Raw genomic sequence first — 21,743 nt, 5'->3', positions numbered from 1 at the left:
TTAAAAATGATAGAGGCTAAAAACTGCATAATCATAAATGAAAGACTACTGATTTTACAATAGATAAAAATATAGTTGGAGTGGGACTTCAAGTGTTTGTTACAACCTGTCGCTTGCAGCATGGATTACCAAGCGACTTATGACTTTGGTGTTCACTCCGTGCTCCATACAGGTTTGCACATTTTTCACCTGCAGACCACCCGAATCCGCCCATGAGGGCAGTTGTGACTTAAAAGAAACCTTTCAGGCCCTGTTGGTGTTTTGTTTGATCTACTGGAGCTTATTAAGAGATCTTTACAGTAGTAAGAACCTCATCTTTTGTATTATTTGTGTAAACCGTTTGCATGTACTTTTAAAGTCCATTCCAATTTTATAACTGCGTAGACCACCGACTCCTGGAAAATCTGAATTTTCCTGTAACAGTTAAAAAAAGCCACACAGGTGGTATTCAGTAAGACCATTTTTCTCATTGTGTTTGCACAGTTACCTCTGCATGCATCTCTATGTGTGGACAAGAGTGAGACAGACAGAAATAGAAAGTGTGTGTAAAAAGGTTCCTTTCCCCCTCAGAACTGAATTTGGGCCAAGCCATCCTAAGTAGAGCACCGTCCCCCTGTGGTGCTCTGACATTCTTCGCTTTTGCCAGAGGAGAGCTTCACGGAAGATTTCGCCTCATTGTGATCTTTGCTCGCCTTTCTGACTCCAGCTGAAGATGCTGCGGCCCACCGAAGCCCCCGATCTGATGTTTTATCTGGACTGTCTGTACAGGGAACCCAGGAAAGTGGTTCTGCACAAGGGCTCCACGGGCCTGGGCTTCAACATCGTAGGTGGTGAAGACGGAGAGGGGATCTTTGTCTCCTTCATTCTCGCCGGAGGACCCGCCGACCTGAGCGGCGAGCTCAGACGAGGCGACCAAATCTTATCAGTAAGACAGATTCACACTTTCATTTGAAATGCTTGACTTAGTCAGACAAATCATGTTGCTACCTAAATAATTTATTTTATTTGTCATTGTTGGGTTATGTTTTTCATAATTCCCCAAAACTCATGTAATCTTTCAAACTATTAATCAAACAGAAATGTTGCCCTTTTGGCCCAATGTTGGATTTAACTAAATAAAATGACAAAATATACATTATTTAAGGGATCTCCCTCCCAATATGCACTCGAAAATCTAACATCCAGGTTTTAAGACAAAGAAAAAGTCAATATAAATGAAGTAATTATTGTACCAAAGATGTCCTAAATAGACAAATGGATAATTGATGTGGAATTCTAAGTTCCATCTTTCTTCATAATTATCACATAACACATATATCCATATAATAAAAGAGCAACTCTAAATCTGATACGTTTTGTCATCTTTTCCTACAAGTAAAGAAGTTATTGCTATTATTGATCGAAAAACACTTAATTTAGGAAAAAATCTGGGTGTTTATAAAGGTAAACGTTATCCTTGCATGTCTCTGTTGTTAAGTAAGATCTGCTATTCTTTTCTTTACCAATATGACTAAAATATATGTGTCTACAGATATGAGGCTTTCTCTTTTCTTTTTCTATTTGTTCCACTTAAAATTGTAACTTTTTTCTGGTCAAAGCAGGTCAAACTGTCAACTGGAATCTGTGCGTCTGTGAAGGAGAATAAACGAAAGAATGAAAAATAAATGTGAAGCTCAGAAGGACTGATCAATCAAACTGAAAATTGATTAACATAAAGAATGTTTCAACGTGAGGTTATAATTGAATTCTTATTTTTAAGGGTTTTTTTATGTTATTTTTTTTATAGTTTTCTTCACGTTGATAGACTGAACAGCAGCTCTGTTAGCGTTTAATCGTATACATTTAAATATTACTAATAATTAAATTAAATCATTTTTCGGTCTAATTGTTTACCTACATTTTCTCTTTAAAATTCACATTTTAAATCCAGAACAGATCTCTTTGTAACCCTCGTCTTGTCCTTGATTTTAATTTGTGCCCAATCAGCTTCTTAATCCACCTAAATTAAAGAAAGTAATTATCATTTCCATGGCGACCTGGTTTTGAAGTCTAACAATAACTTCTCAGCCCCCCCCCATACTGCGCATGTGCACTTGTGTCTGTGCCTGCTGTAGCAGGGTGGTATCCGTCACATTTGCTGCTGCTTTTCTTTACTTCATTCTACAATTATTACTAAAGTCAGATCAAAACAACTTTATTTCCAAAAATTTGTGTCATTAAAGTAAAAGAAATTCCAAAATTGATATTTTTCTATTGACATTTTTGTTGAAACTATGTGGTAATTAAAATAAGATTTAATTAGAATTGTAAATTAAATAAAATGAATAACACTACAAGAGTTAAGGAAGTGTGAAAGTGTGAAAGAAAATTATTTAAATTAAGAAAATCAGCAATTAGTTGATAATAAATGCAGCAAGTATTCTAAACCTTATGCCTACACAAAATATATAGCAAAATATGTCAATTTATTCATGTTTATTTGTATTTAATGCAGTGCATTTAAAAGATAAATATCTGAAAACATAAAATTGTAACAATTTTAAACTGAAATGTTAAAGAAACCTCACAATATCCCATTAATGAATACTAAAATGGCTGTTTTGATGTTCAGGCTCAATTTATTTCCACTTTATTAAATATATTTTGTTGACTTCTCAGTGTCACACTTAAGTCAGTCTTTAAGCTCCTTTTGTTCCTCATTCTCCACGTTTCTGCAAGAGTTGTGGAACAAACGAAAGTTATTATAATACAGTGTGGAGGTCTTTCAAAGACTAATACATCACAAGAAAATATGTGGAATTTGCTCTCTCTTAAAACTGATTGGTCCTCTACAGGTTAGAATTTGAGGTATGTGCATATGAATCCTAGCTCCATATTTCTCTTAAAAGTAGATTCAAGGAGGGAGTACTCTAAAAAATTAGGCATTGCAGTTCACCTTATGCAGTTTCATATATTTTTCTTTTTTAGTGCAATGTTGCTTCTTTTTTTCTACAGTTGGTTGTTGACCTTATGAATCAATCTCCATACTGTGTTTCCTGTACAGAAAACATTCAGTTTGTCACATCTGAACTTTTTTTTTTCCAAGGATTTTTTAACTTCATTAGTGTCCGTGAGAGACATTAAATCTTGTACACCTTTGTCATGGGAGGGGTCACACATCAATGTAAATGTGGGGTCATCTGGACCCCATAAGAGAGCACAAGGGGGGAGAAGTTTACATACCCTGGAAGAAATTATGGTCATAAGGACAACAAAGATGCAAAAGGGTTTGAATGACAGCTTAAGGTAACCGTCCTGACCTGTGACTCGTTTGCCTGTAATCAATGTGTGTGCACAACAGGTTTAGGAGTTTCTGGACTCCCAACAGACCATTGCATCCTTCATCCAGTGACATTTCTGGATCCTGAGTCATGGGAAAATCTAAAGAGCTGTCATAAGATCTACGGGAAAGGGTAACTGAACTGTACAAAACAGGAAAGGGATATAAGAAGATTTCCATGCCATCGAGCAGTGTTCAAACTTTGATCAAGAAGTGGAAAATGAGGGGTTCTGTTGAAACCAAACCACAGTTACAACAATTTTTGCCAGAAAATTTGTCAGGGATTCAAAGAAAAAACCTGCTAATAACTTCAGTTGTGGTTCAGGAATGAAAAACGGTAGTGTGGAAGATGTACAATAATGAGGCATCTGAAGAAAAATGTCGCCAGAAGAAAGACTTTTTTTGCATAAAAGCCACAAACTAGTTTGCTTCCAATACTCCAAACAGCACAGAGACAAACCTCCAAACTTCTGGACCAAAGTCATTAGGAGTGATGTGACAGAGATTGAACTTTTTAGCTACAGCTATAAATGCTACATTTGGAGAGGAGTCAACAAGGCCTGTGATGAAAACAAAACTACTCCTACAGTGAAACACGGAGGCGGATCGCTAATGGTTTGGGGATGTATGAGCTACAAATTTAGTCAAAATTGATGGCAAGATGAATGCAGCACATTATCAGAAGATACTGGAGGAAAACATGCACTCTTCAGCTTGGAGGCTGCACATGGGACGCACTTGGACATTTCAACATGACAACAATCCAAAACACAAGGCAAAGTCCACCTGTCATTGGTTAAACCAGAATAAGGTGAAGATTCAGGATTGGTCGTCTCAGTCTCCTGACCTCAAGATTATTGAGACACTCAGGGGAGATCTCAATGGCCAGTTCAAGCAAATCAGCCAGAGAATTTAAAATAACCTGATGTTTTCTGACCAGAAGAATGAAATGCTTTACAATTAACTAAACTTCTGAGTACAACTGTAAATATTTGATATCAGATCTTTTTTCATTCTATAATACTGGACTTATTTTTGTATGAAAGGTTTGAGCTTCATGAGTTTAGAAAAAGGCAGAAAAGTTTGAAAATATTCATGTTTGTCTAAGAAAAGTGTATCAAGTGTGTAGATTGGAGTTTAACAGTCTTAAAACATCTGTAATTCTACTTTGTAGATTCCACCCATCGCAGGATATTTTTACAATGCAACTCCTGCGACTAACGAGTAGACACAAAATATATGAATTTGTTTTTGAAACAGGTGAATGGCATCGACCTCAGAGGAGCCACACATGAACAGGCAGCGGCGGCACTGAAAGGGGCGGGGCAAGTGGTCACCATCTTTGCCCAGTACAGACCAGAAGGTACGTCGCCACAGATATACGGGATAAAAACAGAGCTGCTACCAGGTACAGGAAAATTCTCTGGAATTCATTAAAAAATATATATTTAATTATAGAATTAAACCCTATAAATCGTTATCACATTGACTCAGCAATGTAGGATTTTTTATATTTCTATTAACTTTTTTTGCTTCTGACTTTGAAAGAAATTTTTAATCAACTACATCAAATGTCGCTTTTTCTTCTCATTTTCTCTTTCAGAATACAGTCGCTTTGAGGCCAAAATTCATGACCTCAGGGAGCAGATGATGAACCACAGCATGAGCTCTGGTTCAGGATCTCTTCGAACCAATCAGAAGAAGTCTCTCTATGTCAGGTTTGTTTTATTTGAATTCAAGTTTGAGTATAAGCTCATTTCTAAAATTGAGGAAAGAAATTAAGGCCTAAGGACACTGTAATTTTATTTTGAAAGCACTTTTCTATCAGTTGTGAAGATAAAGTAAAATTATCTCCAGCTTTAAGAAGGAAAACAGAATTTCCTGTGACAAATTTTGATACAACAGTAAATTAACATTTGCTGTGAGTCGCAAATAAGACAAGCTGTTTTTCTTTAAATAAAAAATCAGAAAAGTAGTCTGACTTCATCTTTTCTTAAAGAATAACTTAAAAGAAATATTTCTGCAACTCAGATGTTTGCATGTATCCATGTGTGGGTCTAAAATTGTAAAAAGAGAAATTGAACTTCCTGTTTGAAGCCTTACAGCTCCAGCAGGTCACTAGTTTCTGGAAGTATGCTTAAAAAGTCAAATAAAGTTTGAAAATTATTTTAATAGCAGAAGCTGTTACAGTAATCACAAAAATGTAAAGACTGGTGTTAAATATATTTTATACTGTGTTTTTAAGGAATGACTTAAAAAGCCAAATAAGTTAATTTTCTGAAAATGTTCCCAACTTAATTTATACTTAGGTTGTCACTTAAAGTTTTAAGTTTATAGTTTATATTTTACTTGTAATTTAATTATTCTGTATTTTAATGTTTTTTTTATGGGTGTTGACCTTTGGATCTTTAGTCTATAATGAAATTCTACTTTAAGAAATTATATATTGTGGACATTTAATGACTAATCGATGAAGTTGGAAATGTAAACATTTTTTCTTATTCCTTTCACCTTTTAGAATCTGTTATAACTACATGAAATCTGTAAGGAAATTAAGTGATATCCAGGCGTACTCTGGTTTTCTCTTATTTAGGTTTTGCAACACAATGATTTGAATTTTCCTCTTTTTAGAGCACTGTTTGACTATGAAAAGGCGAAGGACAGTGGGCTCCCCAGCCAAGGGCTCAGCTTCAGGTACGGAGACATCCTCCATGTCATCAACGCCGCCGATGATGAGTGGTGGCAGGCCCGCCGTGTCACCCTGCATGGAGACAGTGAGGAAATGGGCGTCATCCCTAGTAAGAGACGGTAAGTGTCCGATTATCATCCCTTTTTGACAACAGAAGAATAGAATTTTGACTAGATTTGAACGCTGAAAGTAAGTTGTGCTCAGTGATATACATTAGTTGGCTTCCTTTAAACTAAAAATGATTGATATATGTCTTTGTAGGGTGGAAAGGAAAGACCGTGCACGCCTTAAAACTGTGAAATTCAATGCAAAACTCGGGTCTTCTGATTCAAGAGGGGTAAGTGCATTACTGCTATGTGGAAATGTATTTCCTAATCCAACATTCTTCCTTTAATTTTTTTAATTTGTCTGTCATTTATTACTCTCTCTGGAAGATTTTCCCCCAAAAATATAAATTAGCCTGTTTGTGTGTGTGACATCATGAAGGGACTATTTCCTCTTCCAATCTACAGGATTAAAATGAAATCTGAAAACATCTTAACCTGATGTCCTCATTTCAAGTTCCATCACTGCTTGTTTTTTGTTTTCATTCCGATTCAGTTATTTTATGTTGCTTTTCCCGTAGCATGACCCTTGATAAACTCCCACCTCATTTTGCTTTTACTTGAAATTGTTTTCAGCCAATGGAATGATGGGAATACCAGTAAAAAAAATCTGTTGAAATAGAGAAAACTAAAAATTAGTGTTGAGATTCACTTGCATAGCAGTTAAATGTGAGAAAACTATTTTAAGTCCCTGAAGCTCAACTGACCTCTAGGTCATGATCTCTCAAAACATCACACTTGCTGCTGGTTACCTGGATCAGGTTTGTTGAGTCAATCAGACAGGAAATCAGCAGAAAGCAGAACACTGAAAAACCAGAAAGGTGCTAGTAGATCTCAAACATCAGAATTTGGAAGTCCTGTTATAAAATATGTCAATAACAAACAAAAAAAGATGTGAAAGACCTGTACGCCGATGACCTAATGCTATTTTACATGGGAGTTATGTCTGACTGGATTTGCTTTTCTTACAGTCACAAAGTCTACTGCCACCTAGTGGTGCTAGGAAGTTGAATATTTTTCATTTATCCATTAGTGTCAATGTACAAATGTTTAAAAGTCTGTATTTTTGTTACACCTTTAGCTACAGTCATGGCCAAAAGTTTTGAGAATGACACAAATATTACATTTCCACAAGGTCTGTTCCTTCAGGGTTTTTGGGTGTTTGCCAGATGTTCCTATGGTATAATGACATAAAATTAGAAGCATTTGACAAGTACCAAAAGCTTTTATTGAGAATTATGTTAGCTGGTCCTTTTGTGAACGGGCTAAAATGCAGTGGAAATGTGGTTTCAGTGATAAAGTTCATTTTCAAGGCAAATAGGGACAAATAATTGCAGTTGAGTGGATCACTCCCCATAACATTCTGGAGTATGTATAAATTTCCATGAGACTACAGGCTTTAGAAAGATTAATAGTTGTGTTATTCTCAAAACTTCTGGCCATAACTGTATAAATTACTACCAATATAAAAAAAACAAAAACAAAAATTGTTGATAAGCACAAGTTTTTATTACCGGTAATATTTATTAATAGCGGCAAAAAAACCCTTAATACTTTCTCAACTACATAAACTCACCATGCTAATTAATGGGACTGAAAAAATATTGTTACATATTAGATACATATTTAACTATATATTTTTTTTATTTTTAGAACTGCAGCTTTCACACTGTAGCTACTACTGTATATACATTTAAACTATTTAGCTGCTAGCTTAAAGCTAGCTAGAGTAACATTTATCAGCTAGCTTAATTTTAGCTCATAGATGGAGCTACATGAAGATGAAACAAGCTAGCAGCTAGAAATTAACGATAAAAGTTTCTAACCAGGAACTAGTATAAAGTGTTAATTATTCAATCTTTATTTGTGTACAATTAAGAACTATGTGCATCAATCCATCCTTTTTGTTAGCAAGAGTTGTTAGCCTTGACAGCAGATCACAATACAACCGGATACAAATTCAAGTATGGTGTTCAATAAAAATATTTTATCATTGTGTGCCAGTTTTTAGGAGGAGTTTGTCAATGTAGACATGACATGATCTGAACCGTGTTTTTAAATCTAGATTTAACTTCTCCACATGAGACTGTTTGGTCTAATACTTCTGTAGGAAAACACATTTTCTATAGAACAAATAACAGGCAAAGTATGTTTCATATTTAATGAGCTCCAACAAATGTAGTTTTTTCTTCATTAAAGGAAAGCAATAAAATAATGAAATGAAATTAATGATGACCCATTTACAGTTTAACTCATTTAATTTAAGTTTAAATTTGTTTTATTTGTCTCACATTAAGTTTTTTAGTTTTTCTAATTTCAACAAATGAAAATTTAGTGATATTCCTATCATTCTGTAAAATGCAACTGTGACACATCAAGAAGTACACAAAAGATAATCAATTAAGCCAAATTATTACAGTAATATTTGCTCACGTTCAAAAAATCATATTTTTTGAACGTGAGCAAATATTAAAGAAAGGGTGGCTTCCTGGTAAATTTGGTTTTACATCGTCAAAAGCAAATTAGAACATTTGCGTTGACTTTCAGTATAGTTCACAAAAATCATTTAAAAAAGAAAGTTGAAAAACTTCTTGATGCCCCACTTTTTGCAAGTCCTTACTTTGCTGCATGAACTTGACAGATATGCCTGTTTGCGCCATGCTTTCTCTGCCTTCACAGTCATTCACTGACACGCATAAAAAGAGTTTCATCTTCACACGAAAGTTCCCATTCTACAAGAACAAAGAGGACGAGCAGGATGCCAGTGATTCACAACGTAAGTATGCTCGCAGACAGAACCGTCTGGGTCACGCGTGGAGCCGGTGAGCCAACGGCAGCGTTTGAAGCATCCTGCTTCCTGTTGTCATCCTTTCCTGAGGTTTTTATTTGGGAGAAAGGGGTATCCTCAGTTCAGTGTAACTCATCTCCTCATCTTTGTGATACCTTTCCTGTTGGTTAACATTCAGATTTATTCCAGAGTTGATCTGTAAATCCTGTTGTATTTGGCTCCCCCTGCTGGCTGCTCACTAACATGACAGGGAAGTGTTTGTGGACTCTGTCTTTTTGCTTATGTTGCGGCTGTTTCCCTTCCTTTTTATTTTTCCTGTCTCATCCGGCTCATGTGGCTGGGCCGATAGGACATCCTGGGGATAGGTGATGATGGGTATGGGACAAAGATTTCCAGTAAGTTTGTGCACACTGTAGCCAATGTGGCACACTTCTTTTCTGAACTTGTCTCCACTGCCTGCCTTAGTGCATGTTGCGGTAGCTGGATGTTGCTTCTTGCTTGTAAGATAACAAATTATACTCCTTAAACTCAGTTTTTAAGAGCATGATGTTTTTGATGGTTAAAGGTTAAGTTTCTTTGGATTGTTGTAACTCGATAAGTTGCTTAAAACTATAATCCTTAGTTATAGAAATAGTTTATGTTGGTAAATTTGAGTTTCATTCTTGATCAAAAAAGGTAGTTTTGACTTTTGCTGGTACAAGAAGTTGTTTTTGCCCAAAAACTAAAAACATGAAAATCCCCAAGAGAGGCAGTCATAACTATTAAAGCAAAGAAAATTCCCTGCTATAAAGGAAAAATGTAATATCATCGATACAATGTACTTGAGACTAACCAAACTAACCATCATTAAATGTCTTCAAGGCCAAGCTTGAAATAACAAGGAATTCCAGAAAAGATTGTGATTGTCTCTCTTGGTCACAGATTTTGCAACTTTTATGAGTCGGTGTTTTCATATTTTGATTATGTTTCAATATCCTAATGTTTTAACGTGCCTAAAAAGCAGACGCATTTTTAAAAGTTAAAAAGTTTTAACAAGTGTGGCTGCCTCTTGGCCAAGAGGTTCTTCATATTTATGGAAATAATCGGGTTAAATAAAGGTGAATAAAATAAAAGAAAACATAGAATTAGGGTGTTAGTCAAAATGTTGTTTAATTAGTAACATATTGGTATTCAATAGGGTGTTTCTCCAGCTAAAAATCTTTTTTTATTTGATTTAAATTGAAAATAGTACATTTTAGCTGCTAAGTCTGAGTTTTTCCCGTAAGTGGGCCACAGAACCTCACAGGATCTAGCCGACCTGCGTTTATAATTTACAGTCATTTGCTCAAACAGTGTACCAGTATACTTTTATTCAGCTTTTCTCTCCTCCATGAAGGCCCAAAGTGCACACACACACATTCACACACTGATGGCATCACACCGGTGCCAAACCTGTGAACACCAGGAGCAATTTGGGTTTGACATATGGACGGGCAGGCCGGGAACTGAACCTGGCATGTTCTGGTCAGAGCTCTGCACTCTTCGTCTTGTTTTGAAGATGGAAGGAAATAAAAAATGTCATAAAATACAGACAGGAAGTCAGCTATATCTGCTAACGCATCAACAAATGTGATAGAGCTCCATCTACATGGTTAAAATGGGTGAAAAAGGAAAGAAAGTGAGTTTTACTGTTTGTTTTACTGTTTTTCATTTGGTCAACTTCTTCTGGGTAGTTACACTAGATACATTGGATTTATTGTCCAAAGAAAACTTAGCAAACTTAAAGAAAGTTGTTGTCTAAAGCTGCTGCTGGAAAATGTTTTCTGTACTGTAGTATTTTATAGACGTGTTAGTATCACAGTTTGCATGTTCTGGATGTTGGACAGCGACGTGACAAAACCACCATGATGTCAAACAGGAGCTCCACACACCTGCATGAGCATGCAGATTATGGACCGGGGTGTTCTGCTGGGATGGACCTTCACTCTTAGATCAGACGGATTGAGTGTTTGCATGATGCATCATCACCTGAAATGTTTGCCTGTCTGCATGTCAAGTTAAATAAATGTCACTTATCTTCATAATGATGCAAACATGGATGCATGTTACATTTTTGATTTATTAACACACAGTTCAGATGTGGTTTCAGTTTTTAGGCGTTTCTAACTCAAACTATTATAAGTAAACTAGTTGTGTTTAGTTAAGCCTGTTTTTAAAATGTTTTTTTTTTTATGCTCTTTACATTTAAATCCTGATTTTTATATTATATTATATTTTATTTTTGAACTTTTTGAAATGCAACAAGGAAGAAAAAGATTCAGTTTGTGTCATTTATTTGAATTTATAGCTGCAGCTTTACCTCAGGGTGGCAAACGAAAAGCAAATTCCTATGTTGGCATGTCATTTTGTTTGTGTGTTTTTTGTTTTCTTTTGTTAAACAGAGTGTCGGTGTTCTTACATTTATGAATCTGTTTATTCTTAGGAAGTAGAGATGAGGTGATTCTGTCGTATGAAGCTGTGCTGCGACAAGAAAGTAAGTCTGTGTTTCTTTACTCCTTTTTTAAAAAAAATATTGTATTTTTTTTTAGTTGGAATGTACAATACATACAATCTCCTAAGGAAGAACAGGAGTAGGATGAGGACAAAGTCTTATAAATCTCTACCTCACTCTTTTTATTACAAATAATACAAACATATGACTAAATAAGTAATCAAAACAAACACAAAAGGAAAACCCGTAATAAAAACAATACAAACAGGAACACAATATTTACGTCATACTGCATACAAATCAATCATTTTGTTTTTACATTTAAACTTAAAACTTAAACCCTTTTTCAGCTCATTATCCAACGCATTCCATTTTTTAACACCAGTAAATAATAATAGTCGAAATAGTCGTTTGTTTAAATGTAGTTTTTACTTTAGGTAAAGTCAAAATTTCTTCCACTATTTCCTTGATTTATGACAAAAATATTCTGTAAACTACGTGGTAACTTAACATTTTGGGTTTTAAACATTACCAGCAGTGTCTGCAGAGAACATAAATCTTTAAACTTCAGTATTCTTGACTTAAAACATAGTTTAGAGGTGTACTCATTGTAGGAAGTCAAATGTATTATACGTAATGATTTTTTTTTGCAGAATAATTGAATGTTCTAGGTTCGACTCATAAGAATTATCCAGACTTCCAAACAATATGAAAAATATGGTAAAATCAAGGAGAAATACAGAATATTCATAGCTTTGTAATTTAACAAATATTTAGTTTTGTTAAAAATTGCAAGATTTTTTACTTATTTTTTGTTTTATATAAACAATATGTTACTTTTATTTTAAATTCTCATCAACAATAAATCCCAGAAATCTTGGTTTTAACCCAGTTGTTGTTTTTTGTTATTAGAAATGTTAAATGTCTATATTTTATACCAATAGTCCATGTCTGATTGTGTTAAGTATCTGAACAAGTAAATATTTATTTCTTTTTTAGTTAAAAAAAAAAAAAATTGGTACGTATCCAAACTTATCGAGATGGATTTTATAATATAATTAAATTGTATATTTCAAAACTATGTTGGCAGATTTTCCAAATCCATTTTTTGATCTGAGCAGAATTTTTTGAATACTTTTCTTTCCAAAAATGTGTTATATTTCTGGTGGGAAAGCGTAAATAATTGAGAAGATGTGCTAATATTGATCCTTTTGTTGACAGTTGATTATGCCAGACCAGTCATAATCCTTGGACCAATGAAGGACAGGATCAATGAAGATCTGATCTCAGAGTTCCCAGACAAGTTCGGTTCTTGTGTTCCGCGTAAGTACCAAAGTTCCAAAGTTTGCTGAAAAGACCAAAACTGCTTGTCCAAAAACCCTATCTATTATTTGGTTATTGCTAATGCTGCCCTGATAAAAGAGCGGCAAATGTTTCAATCTATTGAACATTTAAATAAAGTACAAAAATACAAAATTTAGACTATTATTGTTTTAAATCTTGGTTCTGTTTTTATTGATCTTTTCACCACAGAAGAGTCCCTTTACCCCAGTTAACAAACGTAAAAACAAATTGTCGTACAAAATTTAAACTTAAGGTTTTTTTATTTAAAATATTTCTAAATTGTCTCACTTATCATTAGTTAGCCTAATTCCCTTTGTCTATAAAGGACACATGGAAAAGAAGGTTCTAACATGAAATGTACCGTAAAGTTCTAGAATCAGGAAATGTGTTGAAAAAATGATCAATCAGAAGTGATTTATTGATGATTGAAGTTCTTCAATTTTGCAGCACAAACAATATTTAAATGAAAACATCATTCATGACAGCTTAACACAAAAGTAAAAAAAATCATTTTTTTTAATTAATAAACCAGTCTACATTCACTTTTTGTGAGCATGTTTTAATTTTCTTTTATGTTATTTCACTTCCTAAACCTTTTAAAGCTGCTAACAGTTCAGATTATCAAGGTAAGTGAGCAGCTAAACAAATTCAACATCTTTTCCTGAATTTATCCCATGAATCATTTTCTATTCTATTAATATTTTTATGTAAGTTCAGTTGTTTAGGTTTTGTTATTGTGAGGGTCACAAGTATGATTCTAGGAAAAAGTATTTTTTTCTGAGCTTATAGGAAGTGTTCAAAGTTATATCATAATATCTTTAAATATTTTAAGGAATGTATAACTAAAGGAATTTAATTTAGATTGAGTTATGGTTGAAATTATTTGGCCCATTTCACAAGAAGAATTAAAAAAGAAGCAAAAATAGTTCTATTTTAACATGAAATTTTAACATGAAGTTTAATTTAGTTGTTTATTTTAGCAATTAGCTATTGTTTATATTTTAGGATCGACCTTCTGCATCTGTAAAATTACCGTCAGGAAGCCCAATGAGGCAATTGTTTTTGTGATATTGGACTATATAAATACATTTTATTGAATTAAATTGTAAAAATGTTGGTTTGAAAGAAAAAAAGACAGTTCTTCAAGTCAAATTATATTTTCTTAGGTCTTCTGTCTTTTATTAATTGTAAAAAAATAGATATTTATCCACCAATTTGGCATTTTTGTCCTTGAGGTGGTCTGGAAATTTTTGCCGACTTATCTTTGTCTGCAAAATGTAAGAAATGTTGCACTTTTGGTTTTACTCTTTTCAACACTGATATTCATATTTTATTTAGGAAACAGGGAAATCCTGGGAAATGGCAGAAAGGCTTTCCCATCAGCAGCGGCAGCCACATTTTAATGGTTTATATTCACTTCGGGTTGAGTTTTGATTTTAATATTATTAAAAGAGAACAGCCAACAGTAACTGGAGTGAACTGTGCACTAAATGGTAGCAGTTTAGTCCCAGTATAAGAAGGAGAAGAACAAAGACTGACACTACTGCCACATATGTTTAAATCCAGTTTAAAAACATCCTTTTTTATGAACAAACACATCTTTATACTGAATTTTGTTCAGAAAGCTGATTTTCATGAAGCAGTGGGAGCAAATAAAACCTTCAAGAAAAATAAACTGCTTCCACTGCTGCGTGGCATTATTATTATTATTATTATTATTTAGAAAACCCAATTAGTTACGGTGAATCATCTGCTAAGCAGTACAGCTGAGACACTTAGAAGTGTTGCCTAGTGCTGTCCTGTCTGCTGATTTTCTGACATCTTTGTTTCTAAATGTTTTATTGAAACGAGGTCGTTTCACAGAAGTTGGAGCTCAGCAACTACTACTTGGAAACATAACTGTCGCAGATTTTTACTTTTTGACAGTGATTCTTGTAAATAATAGAACTGTGAAGTTAGGTTGTTATTTGAAAACCCCTCTAAAAATCTTCTTTATATTATGATCATTTGTCAAGCTTTCAAACATTTGTCCTTGCATTTTAAATAATGGGATTCAGAGGCTGCAGTTTACTCACTTGCCAGCTTTTTAGAGTAGCTGGCCTCAGTTTGGTATTTGCATCTTAGTGCCCTGATGGTTTTGGTGCCATAGCTGCTATACTGGGTTTTTATCATACAGGTAGTTGGCCTTTCAATTACTTTAGATGGATCAGTTAATTATAAGATCCAGATTTGGTAGCCTGCTTTGGCAAAAATAAAGCTTTCATCCTCTTCAATAGAGTCAGTTTAGCTCTTTCTGCTGCCCTTTAGATCTTTCAGGTTTTTTTTTTTTTTGCTTGCTTTCGTTAGTGTTTTGTTAAGCTCAGGTATTTCTGTGAGATGGCTTTTCTTTACCCCAAAGATACAACGAGGCAGAGGAGGGACGGCGAGGTCGACGGGCGGGACTACCACTTCGTGACATCCAGAGAGCAAATGGAGAGAGACATCCAAGAGCACAAGTTCATCGAGGCGGGACAGTACAATGAAAATCTGTATGGAACAAGTGTCCAGTCTGTGAAATATGTGGCTGAAAGGGTGAGAATCTTCATGGGGGACATTTAAAGTCTTATTTCAAACTACCTGTACGGGTGTCTGCGGTCAAAAAGTCAGCAAACCTACAGGGGATACACAACTGACAAAATATCAAGGTTATACATCATTGGAGTTTCATTTAGGGGCCAAAAAGTATTCAGTCAGCCACCAAAAGTGCAAGTTGTCCCACTTACAAAGATTAGAGGCCTGTAATTTTCACCATAGGTAAACCTCAACTATGAGAGACAAAATGATGAAAAATAATACAGAAAATCACATTGTCTGATTTTTAAAGAATGTATTTGAAAATTATGGTGGAAAATAAGTATTTGGTCACCTACAAACAAGCAAGATTTGTGGCTTTTTTACATTTCAATAAAGAGCAAAACGGTGGTTTGACTTATTACTGTATAACACTCTAAATATGCAGAAATGATTTGTTTAATTTTTTTATTTATTTAAGGGTAAACACTGTATTCTGGATGTTTCTGGAAACGCCATCAAGCGACTTCAAGTAGCGCAGCTCTTCCCGATTGCAATCTTCATAAAACCAAAATCTGTTGAATCATTATTGTGAGTATTTATTCTGTTTTAAATGTCAAGTGTTTTTTTTTTTTTTTACGTCATACCACTTTCAGTAATAGTTTATTTAATTAGTAGATGTCCATAGATTTGTTTCTTCTTAGTTCATCCTTAATGTAAACACATTACGAGGATTTTCTTCTTATTTGCCAAAGTTACATATATATATAGTAAATTATATTTTTATAATGGTATGATCCTGCTTATTTGTACGGTTATGTCAATCCTGCTCGCATTGTGTCCTCCTTTGCAGAGACATGAATAAGAGACTATCCGAGGAACAAGCGAGGAAGATGTTCGACAGGGCGATGAAACTGGAGCAGGAGTTTGGAGAGTTCTTCACAGGTGAGGAGCTAGTTGGAGCTCAAATGTGTAAAAATGTTTGTGGATTCAGTGTCTCCGAGTTGACCCTTCAACCAAATCTCAAAGCAAAAATATTCTCTGGTAAGTAGGTGCAAGTACTTTTGTGGGGCCAAATTGGTGTAAACTATCACTAAATTCTGACAGACTTGGATTGTTTAACTTCTAAATGCAACAGGGTTGGTAAAATATTCCCTCTAAGTCCTGGTTTCTCTTTAAGTGCATCTCCCTTTTTGCTTTCCAGCAATGGTTCAAGGAGACTCCTTAGAGGACATATATAACCAATGCAAACAGGTCATAGACGAACATTCAGGACCCTATATTTGGATCCCTGCAAAGGAGAAACTATGACTCACCCTCCTGGAAGGAAACCAAGACTGCTTGGAATTAGTAATAAGCTGTAAATAAAAAATAAGAACTGAGAAAGAATGGATATGTCTTCCATTTATACTCGCTAAGGATAAGTTATTTTTTATTTTATTTTTTTCTGCTGTTGTTTTGTTTTTCACTCAACGTGGACGATTGAAAGAAAGATCAAAAGTTGAGAGAATCTAAATTTGCAGATGTGTGGGTTTTACTCACAGAGGTTCATGGGCACCACAGCTGTAACACCTTCTCTCTCCTGTCACGCTGCAACGACAAAATAAAACAAACTGATTTCAAGACGTCTTTTGTTTTTGTGTCTCAAAAACTTTCATTGCTGTTTCAGCCATAAATTTGAAATAAACAGGGGAAGAAAAGCTCCCGTTTTAAACCCTGAATTAAAGTGTTTACATTTTTATCAAACTTTTTGACACTTATAAAAGCAGATTAAGGGAAAGGCAACAAACGTGAAACTTTTGGGACGTTTAGAAGCTGGAGCTGCACCGTCCTGGAAGATTTTAGTGAGAAGGCATCGCCGGACACACAATGTCAAGTCACAGATCCAACGACACCAAAGCGGAGCCACAACGGCAGGAGGAGTGTTCTAACATCTGTCATCCACGTCTGAAGCTAGTGTGTTATTGCATGCTTCATATTTGCAGAATCCAAGAAGAAAGAGTCAAAGGTTGACTATCAAAATTGAGTCAATCTCTTGTATTTTTTTCCAGACAGAAAATCATGTTTGGGATGATAATAAAACTATAAAAAATATTATTTTAATTTGTTTTAAAATGAACTTGAATGTAGAATGCTTATTATTATATTGTTCAGCAATAATAAATAATTGTTTGGGTTTTTAGGATTTGTTTTTATTTTAATTTGATAAAATACTCAAAGCATTTTTGTTAAACAAAATATTATTTTTTTTTAATTGCCCCAAAAATATATTTTTGCAAATATTAAGAAAATTAAAGAAATTTAAAATACGATTTTAAATGACTGATCTTTGAAGAAAAGGCTTGTGCAGGTTTATTTCTGTAGGATCTTCTGCATCGACTCTCCCTGGTATGTAGTTGAAGAAGCTTCTTGGTAAAGTCACATTGTGTTTTGGGTGCAGAGTGTAGTCAATCCTGCTGCTAAACTTGTTCAACATGATTCTTTCTACAATAACCTAAAGGAACTTCAGGATCTTCATTATTTGGAACCTCTGACTGTGAAACCATCAACATTTTTCATTCCTCTTAAGCGCCGTCTCTTGCAGGTTCACAATCCAGGAGACCGTTCTGCAGACTCTCAGTCAGAGAGTTGATGGCTCATTGCCCTTCCCTTCCATGTGGCAAGTCTTCTAAAACCAGGGATGCTCCACCCAAACTGTTTTTGACATTACAACACCTGTTAATGCAACTTACTGTGGACATAATGCAACTAAATCACAGTGCTCCATTAAACTTTGCTGACTTAAACATGCATTTAAAGTTAATAACTACTATGCCAGTCTAAAACAGAAGTGCGTCTGAATTTTTTTTATTGAAAGTATAAAGTTTGGAAATAATCCAAAGATAAAAATCTAACATTTATTCAAAATAAAAAACAAATGCAATCAATTTGTTCTTAAAAACATATGTGAAATCAGTCATTTAAAATTGGGTGTGATCTAGTTGAAAATTTGGATAAAAGGCTATATACTAAAATAACAATATAGGTATAAAATTAGCTTTTTAAAAAATAAATACATTTGATTACTAAATATCTGGATTACAAAGTCCTGGAGATGACATTCAATGAATAAATAAATTGTACCCTCAAATTAATCATTTGTAGTCAAAAATATGAATAATTTGAAAGAAAATTAGAATTTTTGTGGGATGAAATTAGTATATTTTGGCACAAATTTGCATTTTTTTATGCTTAAACTAGCATTTCTTGGCCACAAGTTAGCATTTTGGGGGCACAAATTAGTATAATGTGCAAGAAAATTAGTATTTTGTGGTCACAATTACTGTATTTTCTATGCACAAATTAGCATTTTTGGGCACAGGTTATTATTTTATGGTCACAATTTAGTATTTTTTCTGCACATATTTGCATTTTGTGTGCACAATTTATGATTGTGTGGCCACAAATTAGCATTTATGGGCACAAATTAGTATAATTTGCTAGAAAGTTGGTATTTCGTGTGCACAAATTAGCATCTTGTGGACACAAGTTATTATTTTGTGGCCACAATTTAGTATTATGTGTGCATTTGTAAGCATTTTGTGGACATAAATTAGCCTTTTTTGGGGCACAATTTAGTATTTTTTGGCCACAAATGAGCATTTTGTGTGCATGAAATGCTTATTTGAGCTTACAAAATACTAATTTGTTGCCACAAAATGCTTGTTTGATGCAGAAAAGACTAATTTGCAGTCACAAGTGATTAATTTAGGGGAACAGTTGATTAGTTTTTGATGCTCTGTCAAGAGCTCCATAATGGATGCCTTAAATAGAGACAGAAAATAAAAAGTATTGTAGTAGAGCATGTTTATTTCTTTATTCCCATTTCATTCAAACTCAAGATGAGACACTTCAGGTATTTCTGAGAGATTGAGAAATAATCTTAGTCAATAACGATCAAAACATGCTTCTTTAAACTCCCACTTCGATTATATATTTTTTGTATTGTAAAATTGCTTTCATATGTCTTTTAGTTATGATTATGCAGTTGTTTTTTTATACAAAATCTAAAAAGCCTTTGACTATTTTAAGACATATTTCTGCAGAAACTCATCAGAAATGTGCCTCTGAGTTGTTGATGTTGGTGTGGAAGTTAGCCTCTGCTAATTTCCTATCAGCCTATTGTTTACATGCACTCCAGCTCGCTTATAGCACCTCACAAGTCCAAACTAACATTAGTGGTGCAACAGAAACTGCAAGAAATATTTAGGGACTACAAGGCACAATTTTCTAAGACCCAGAGACAAAATCTGGTGACCACAAATGATAAAGCTTCCAATTCTGAACACAAAATAAATAAAACAACTCATTAGACCTAAAATTCCGCAAGTTATTAATGTGTAAAATATTTTACGTTCACTTTTGTTTTTCGGGTCGAATAATGAGACATATTGATAATCACAGGTACAAATATCGAATATTTTTGTCTTTTTAGGTACTACAGCTTCTTTGTTTGTGCTCTAAGCTCCATCAATTTTTGACATTTTTCAAGTGATTCTGCACCGACCATCTGCTTTTTATCCATTACAATTTGAAAGAAGAAATACTCATAAACACAGTTTTTTTATCTTAAAAGAGAGAAGAAAATAGAAAAGCTAGCGGCTGATTACCACTAGCTGAGTGGCAAAGTTAGCAGCTGATCACCGCTAGTTGAGCAGCGAAGCTAACTGTTGAGCACCACTAGTTGGGCGGCTAAGCTAGTGGCTGAGCACTGCTTGATTGGCGAAGTTAACATCTGATCACTTCTAGCTTCGTGAAGAAACTGTGTATTTGTGTTAGCCTAGGGGGCGGTGCTGGCAGTGCAGACTCTCCCTGATAGGGCTGTTCTCCATTCATGACATCAGCTCGGGAGAACTCGCTCGCTTTTGTGGGTTGGGATCAGCCTTTTGTGTGGATCAGAATATCGCTTTAGGGTTGTGTTTAAAGTGAGGAATGAACATTATAATACACTTAGAAGCTTAAAAAGTTGATTTTGCATGGTAAAGGCCCTTTGAATTATTTTATATATGTTCTCAATCAAGAGAAAAATACTACAAGAACATGTTAAAAATACAATTTTCATTTGGGTGGGTCTTTACGCAATGGAAAAACACCAAATGCAATATTTTTAAATTGAACGTTTTACGTATGAGTATTTTTGATCATTTATTTTTGTAAATGGCCTTCCATTCGGCAGTTTTCATTTGGCACTCTTCCAAAGTTTTTTGTCCCCCTCCGCTCCCATATAAAATGTTCTAGCTCCGCCCCTGTAGCTAGAATTAAAGACAATGGAAATAACTCATCAGTACAGAGAATAAAAGTTAGAGTTATCTTATGACAATGTGAATTAAAGACATATTATTTTGACAGACGTGTATTCCTATGTAATAAGCATGTCAGCTTCTAATGTATCTACGAAAACCTTCCCAGCATGCAATTGTTCTAAAACGATATGTAGACTAAACATATCTGTGTTCGAAAGTTTGTAAACTGCACTGACTTCCGACCCTCACCTTGCAATCTAACGAGGCTTCTCGTTGGTGAATCTGAACTGTCCATCAAACGGAAAGTCCACTCACAGGCAGCATTGCACGGTCGGGATGGGTTTTTATCGCTGTTACTGTGCTGCAAAACTGTTGACAATATCCCAAGATAGATGATTTAAACAATTGTCTTCCCGTTTGGTGCGTTCACGGACAGGTACGTATCACTGCTGGCAACTATATCTGCCGAATATTCGGTCACGTTTATAAATAGCGTACACGTTAAGCACCCAGGAAGTGTAAGTTAGCTCGATAAGGTGTCTAACATTCATCTCATCGGATTATATCGATAGTTTAATGTTGGTTAAGTTTCGTGCATGTTCGGTGAAACGGGCTGGAAGTTAGTGTGAAGTCTCGGTGATGGGGCGTTTGAAAGCCAGCTCAGTTTAAGCTGGCACTTTGCAAACCGAGGGAGAGCTGATGGGAATTTTTTTCCCCACACATCGGGGTAAAACGAAAGTCATTTCTGTTACATTATGTGACTGAACTCGTCGTTTTTTCGGACCAAACGAACTCACGGCGGTGTTACTTTAGGGGAGTGAGGTCGCTAAATGTGTCGTCTTTGCCGACATTAAAATTCATCATCCCCGAAAGCTTCGTTTCCGTGACAGCATTAAACTGCACAAAATGAGGACAACTTCCGCTTTACGTTTAAAAATAAAAGCATGCCCAGACAGACATGTCATTCATTTTTACCATGAAGTATCAAACCACTTTGGCAGAAAAAACACAGAACATGTATTAAAATTTAATTTAAACACTCATTATTTTTACGACCCCCCCTTCCCTTACATGCTTGGGACAAAGCAGCATTTATAAAGAAATTATTTATTATTTTTCAAATAAACGTGGGCATAATTTATACAGCAATAACATAAAAAACGAAAATTTAAGAATAAAACGAATGAATAAATCACA

At 34.7% G+C, this 21,743-nt stretch overlaps 2 protein-coding genes and 1 long non-coding RNA gene across 8 annotated transcripts in view; 2 read left to right on the top strand and 1 right to left on the bottom strand.

The window, feature by feature from the left end:
* Nucleotides 1–16,889, top strand: part of dlg2 (discs, large homolog 2 (Drosophila)) — a 42,768-nt gene extending 25,879 nt beyond the window's left edge. Inside the window, exons 11-22 of one of the 3 annotated variants that reach the window (XM_024266492.2) lie at nucleotides 769–925; nucleotides 4,580–4,682; nucleotides 4,923–5,037; nucleotides 5,951–6,127; nucleotides 6,270–6,345; nucleotides 9,250–9,295; nucleotides 11,362–11,412; nucleotides 12,592–12,693; nucleotides 15,113–15,285; nucleotides 15,746–15,855; nucleotides 16,118–16,209; nucleotides 16,469–16,889. In XM_024266492.2, coding sequence (XP_024122260.1) covers nucleotides 769–925; nucleotides 4,580–4,682; nucleotides 4,923–5,037; nucleotides 5,951–6,127; nucleotides 6,270–6,345; nucleotides 9,250–9,295; nucleotides 11,362–11,412; nucleotides 12,592–12,693; nucleotides 15,113–15,285; nucleotides 15,746–15,855; nucleotides 16,118–16,209; nucleotides 16,469–16,575 — 1,309 coding nt within the window. In that variant the 3' untranslated portion in view covers nucleotides 16,576–16,889. Of the gene's footprint in view, nucleotides 1–768; nucleotides 926–4,579; nucleotides 4,728–4,922; nucleotides 5,038–5,950; nucleotides 6,128–6,269; nucleotides 6,346–8,791; nucleotides 8,889–9,249; nucleotides 9,296–11,361; nucleotides 11,413–12,591; nucleotides 12,694–15,112; nucleotides 15,286–15,745; nucleotides 15,856–16,117; nucleotides 16,210–16,468 lie in introns of all 3 variants that reach the window. The other 2 variants (XM_024266491.2, XM_024266490.2) reach the window with 2 other exon arrangements.
* Nucleotides 2,954–20,930, bottom strand: LOC112142872. Of its 2 annotated transcripts, XR_002918654.2 has the most exons (3): nucleotides 20,796–20,930; nucleotides 16,807–16,854; nucleotides 2,954–6,080 (listed from the first exon to the last, which is right to left on the bottom strand). It is a non-coding gene; the product is annotated as an uncharacterized LOC112142872 (long non-coding RNA). The 2 variants fall into 2 exon arrangements; XR_004949022.1 differs by lacking the exon at nucleotides 2,954–6,080 and having other exon boundaries at nucleotides 16,693–16,854.
* LOC112142871 (BBX high mobility group box domain containing) overlaps nucleotides 20,846–21,743 on the top strand; it is a 30,001-nt gene continuing 29,103 nt past the window's right edge. For 2 of the 3 annotated variants that reach the window (XM_024266500.1, XM_024266494.1), the window contains exon 1: nucleotides 20,846–20,982. The gene's annotated coding sequence lies outside the window, so the exon portion shown is untranslated. The remainder of the gene's footprint in view (nucleotides 20,983–21,743) is intronic. The other variant, XM_024266498.1, reaches the window with a different exon arrangement.

Source organism: Oryzias melastigma, linkage group LG14 (genome assembly GCF_002922805.2).
Source record: "Oryzias melastigma strain HK-1 linkage group LG14, ASM292280v2, whole genome shotgun sequence".
In the NCBI taxonomy this organism is placed as follows: Eukaryota; Metazoa; Chordata; class Actinopteri; order Beloniformes; family Adrianichthyidae; genus Oryzias; species Oryzias melastigma.
Note: the sequence above shows the minus strand (reverse complement) of the source record. Positions and strands in the feature narration are given on the sequence as shown.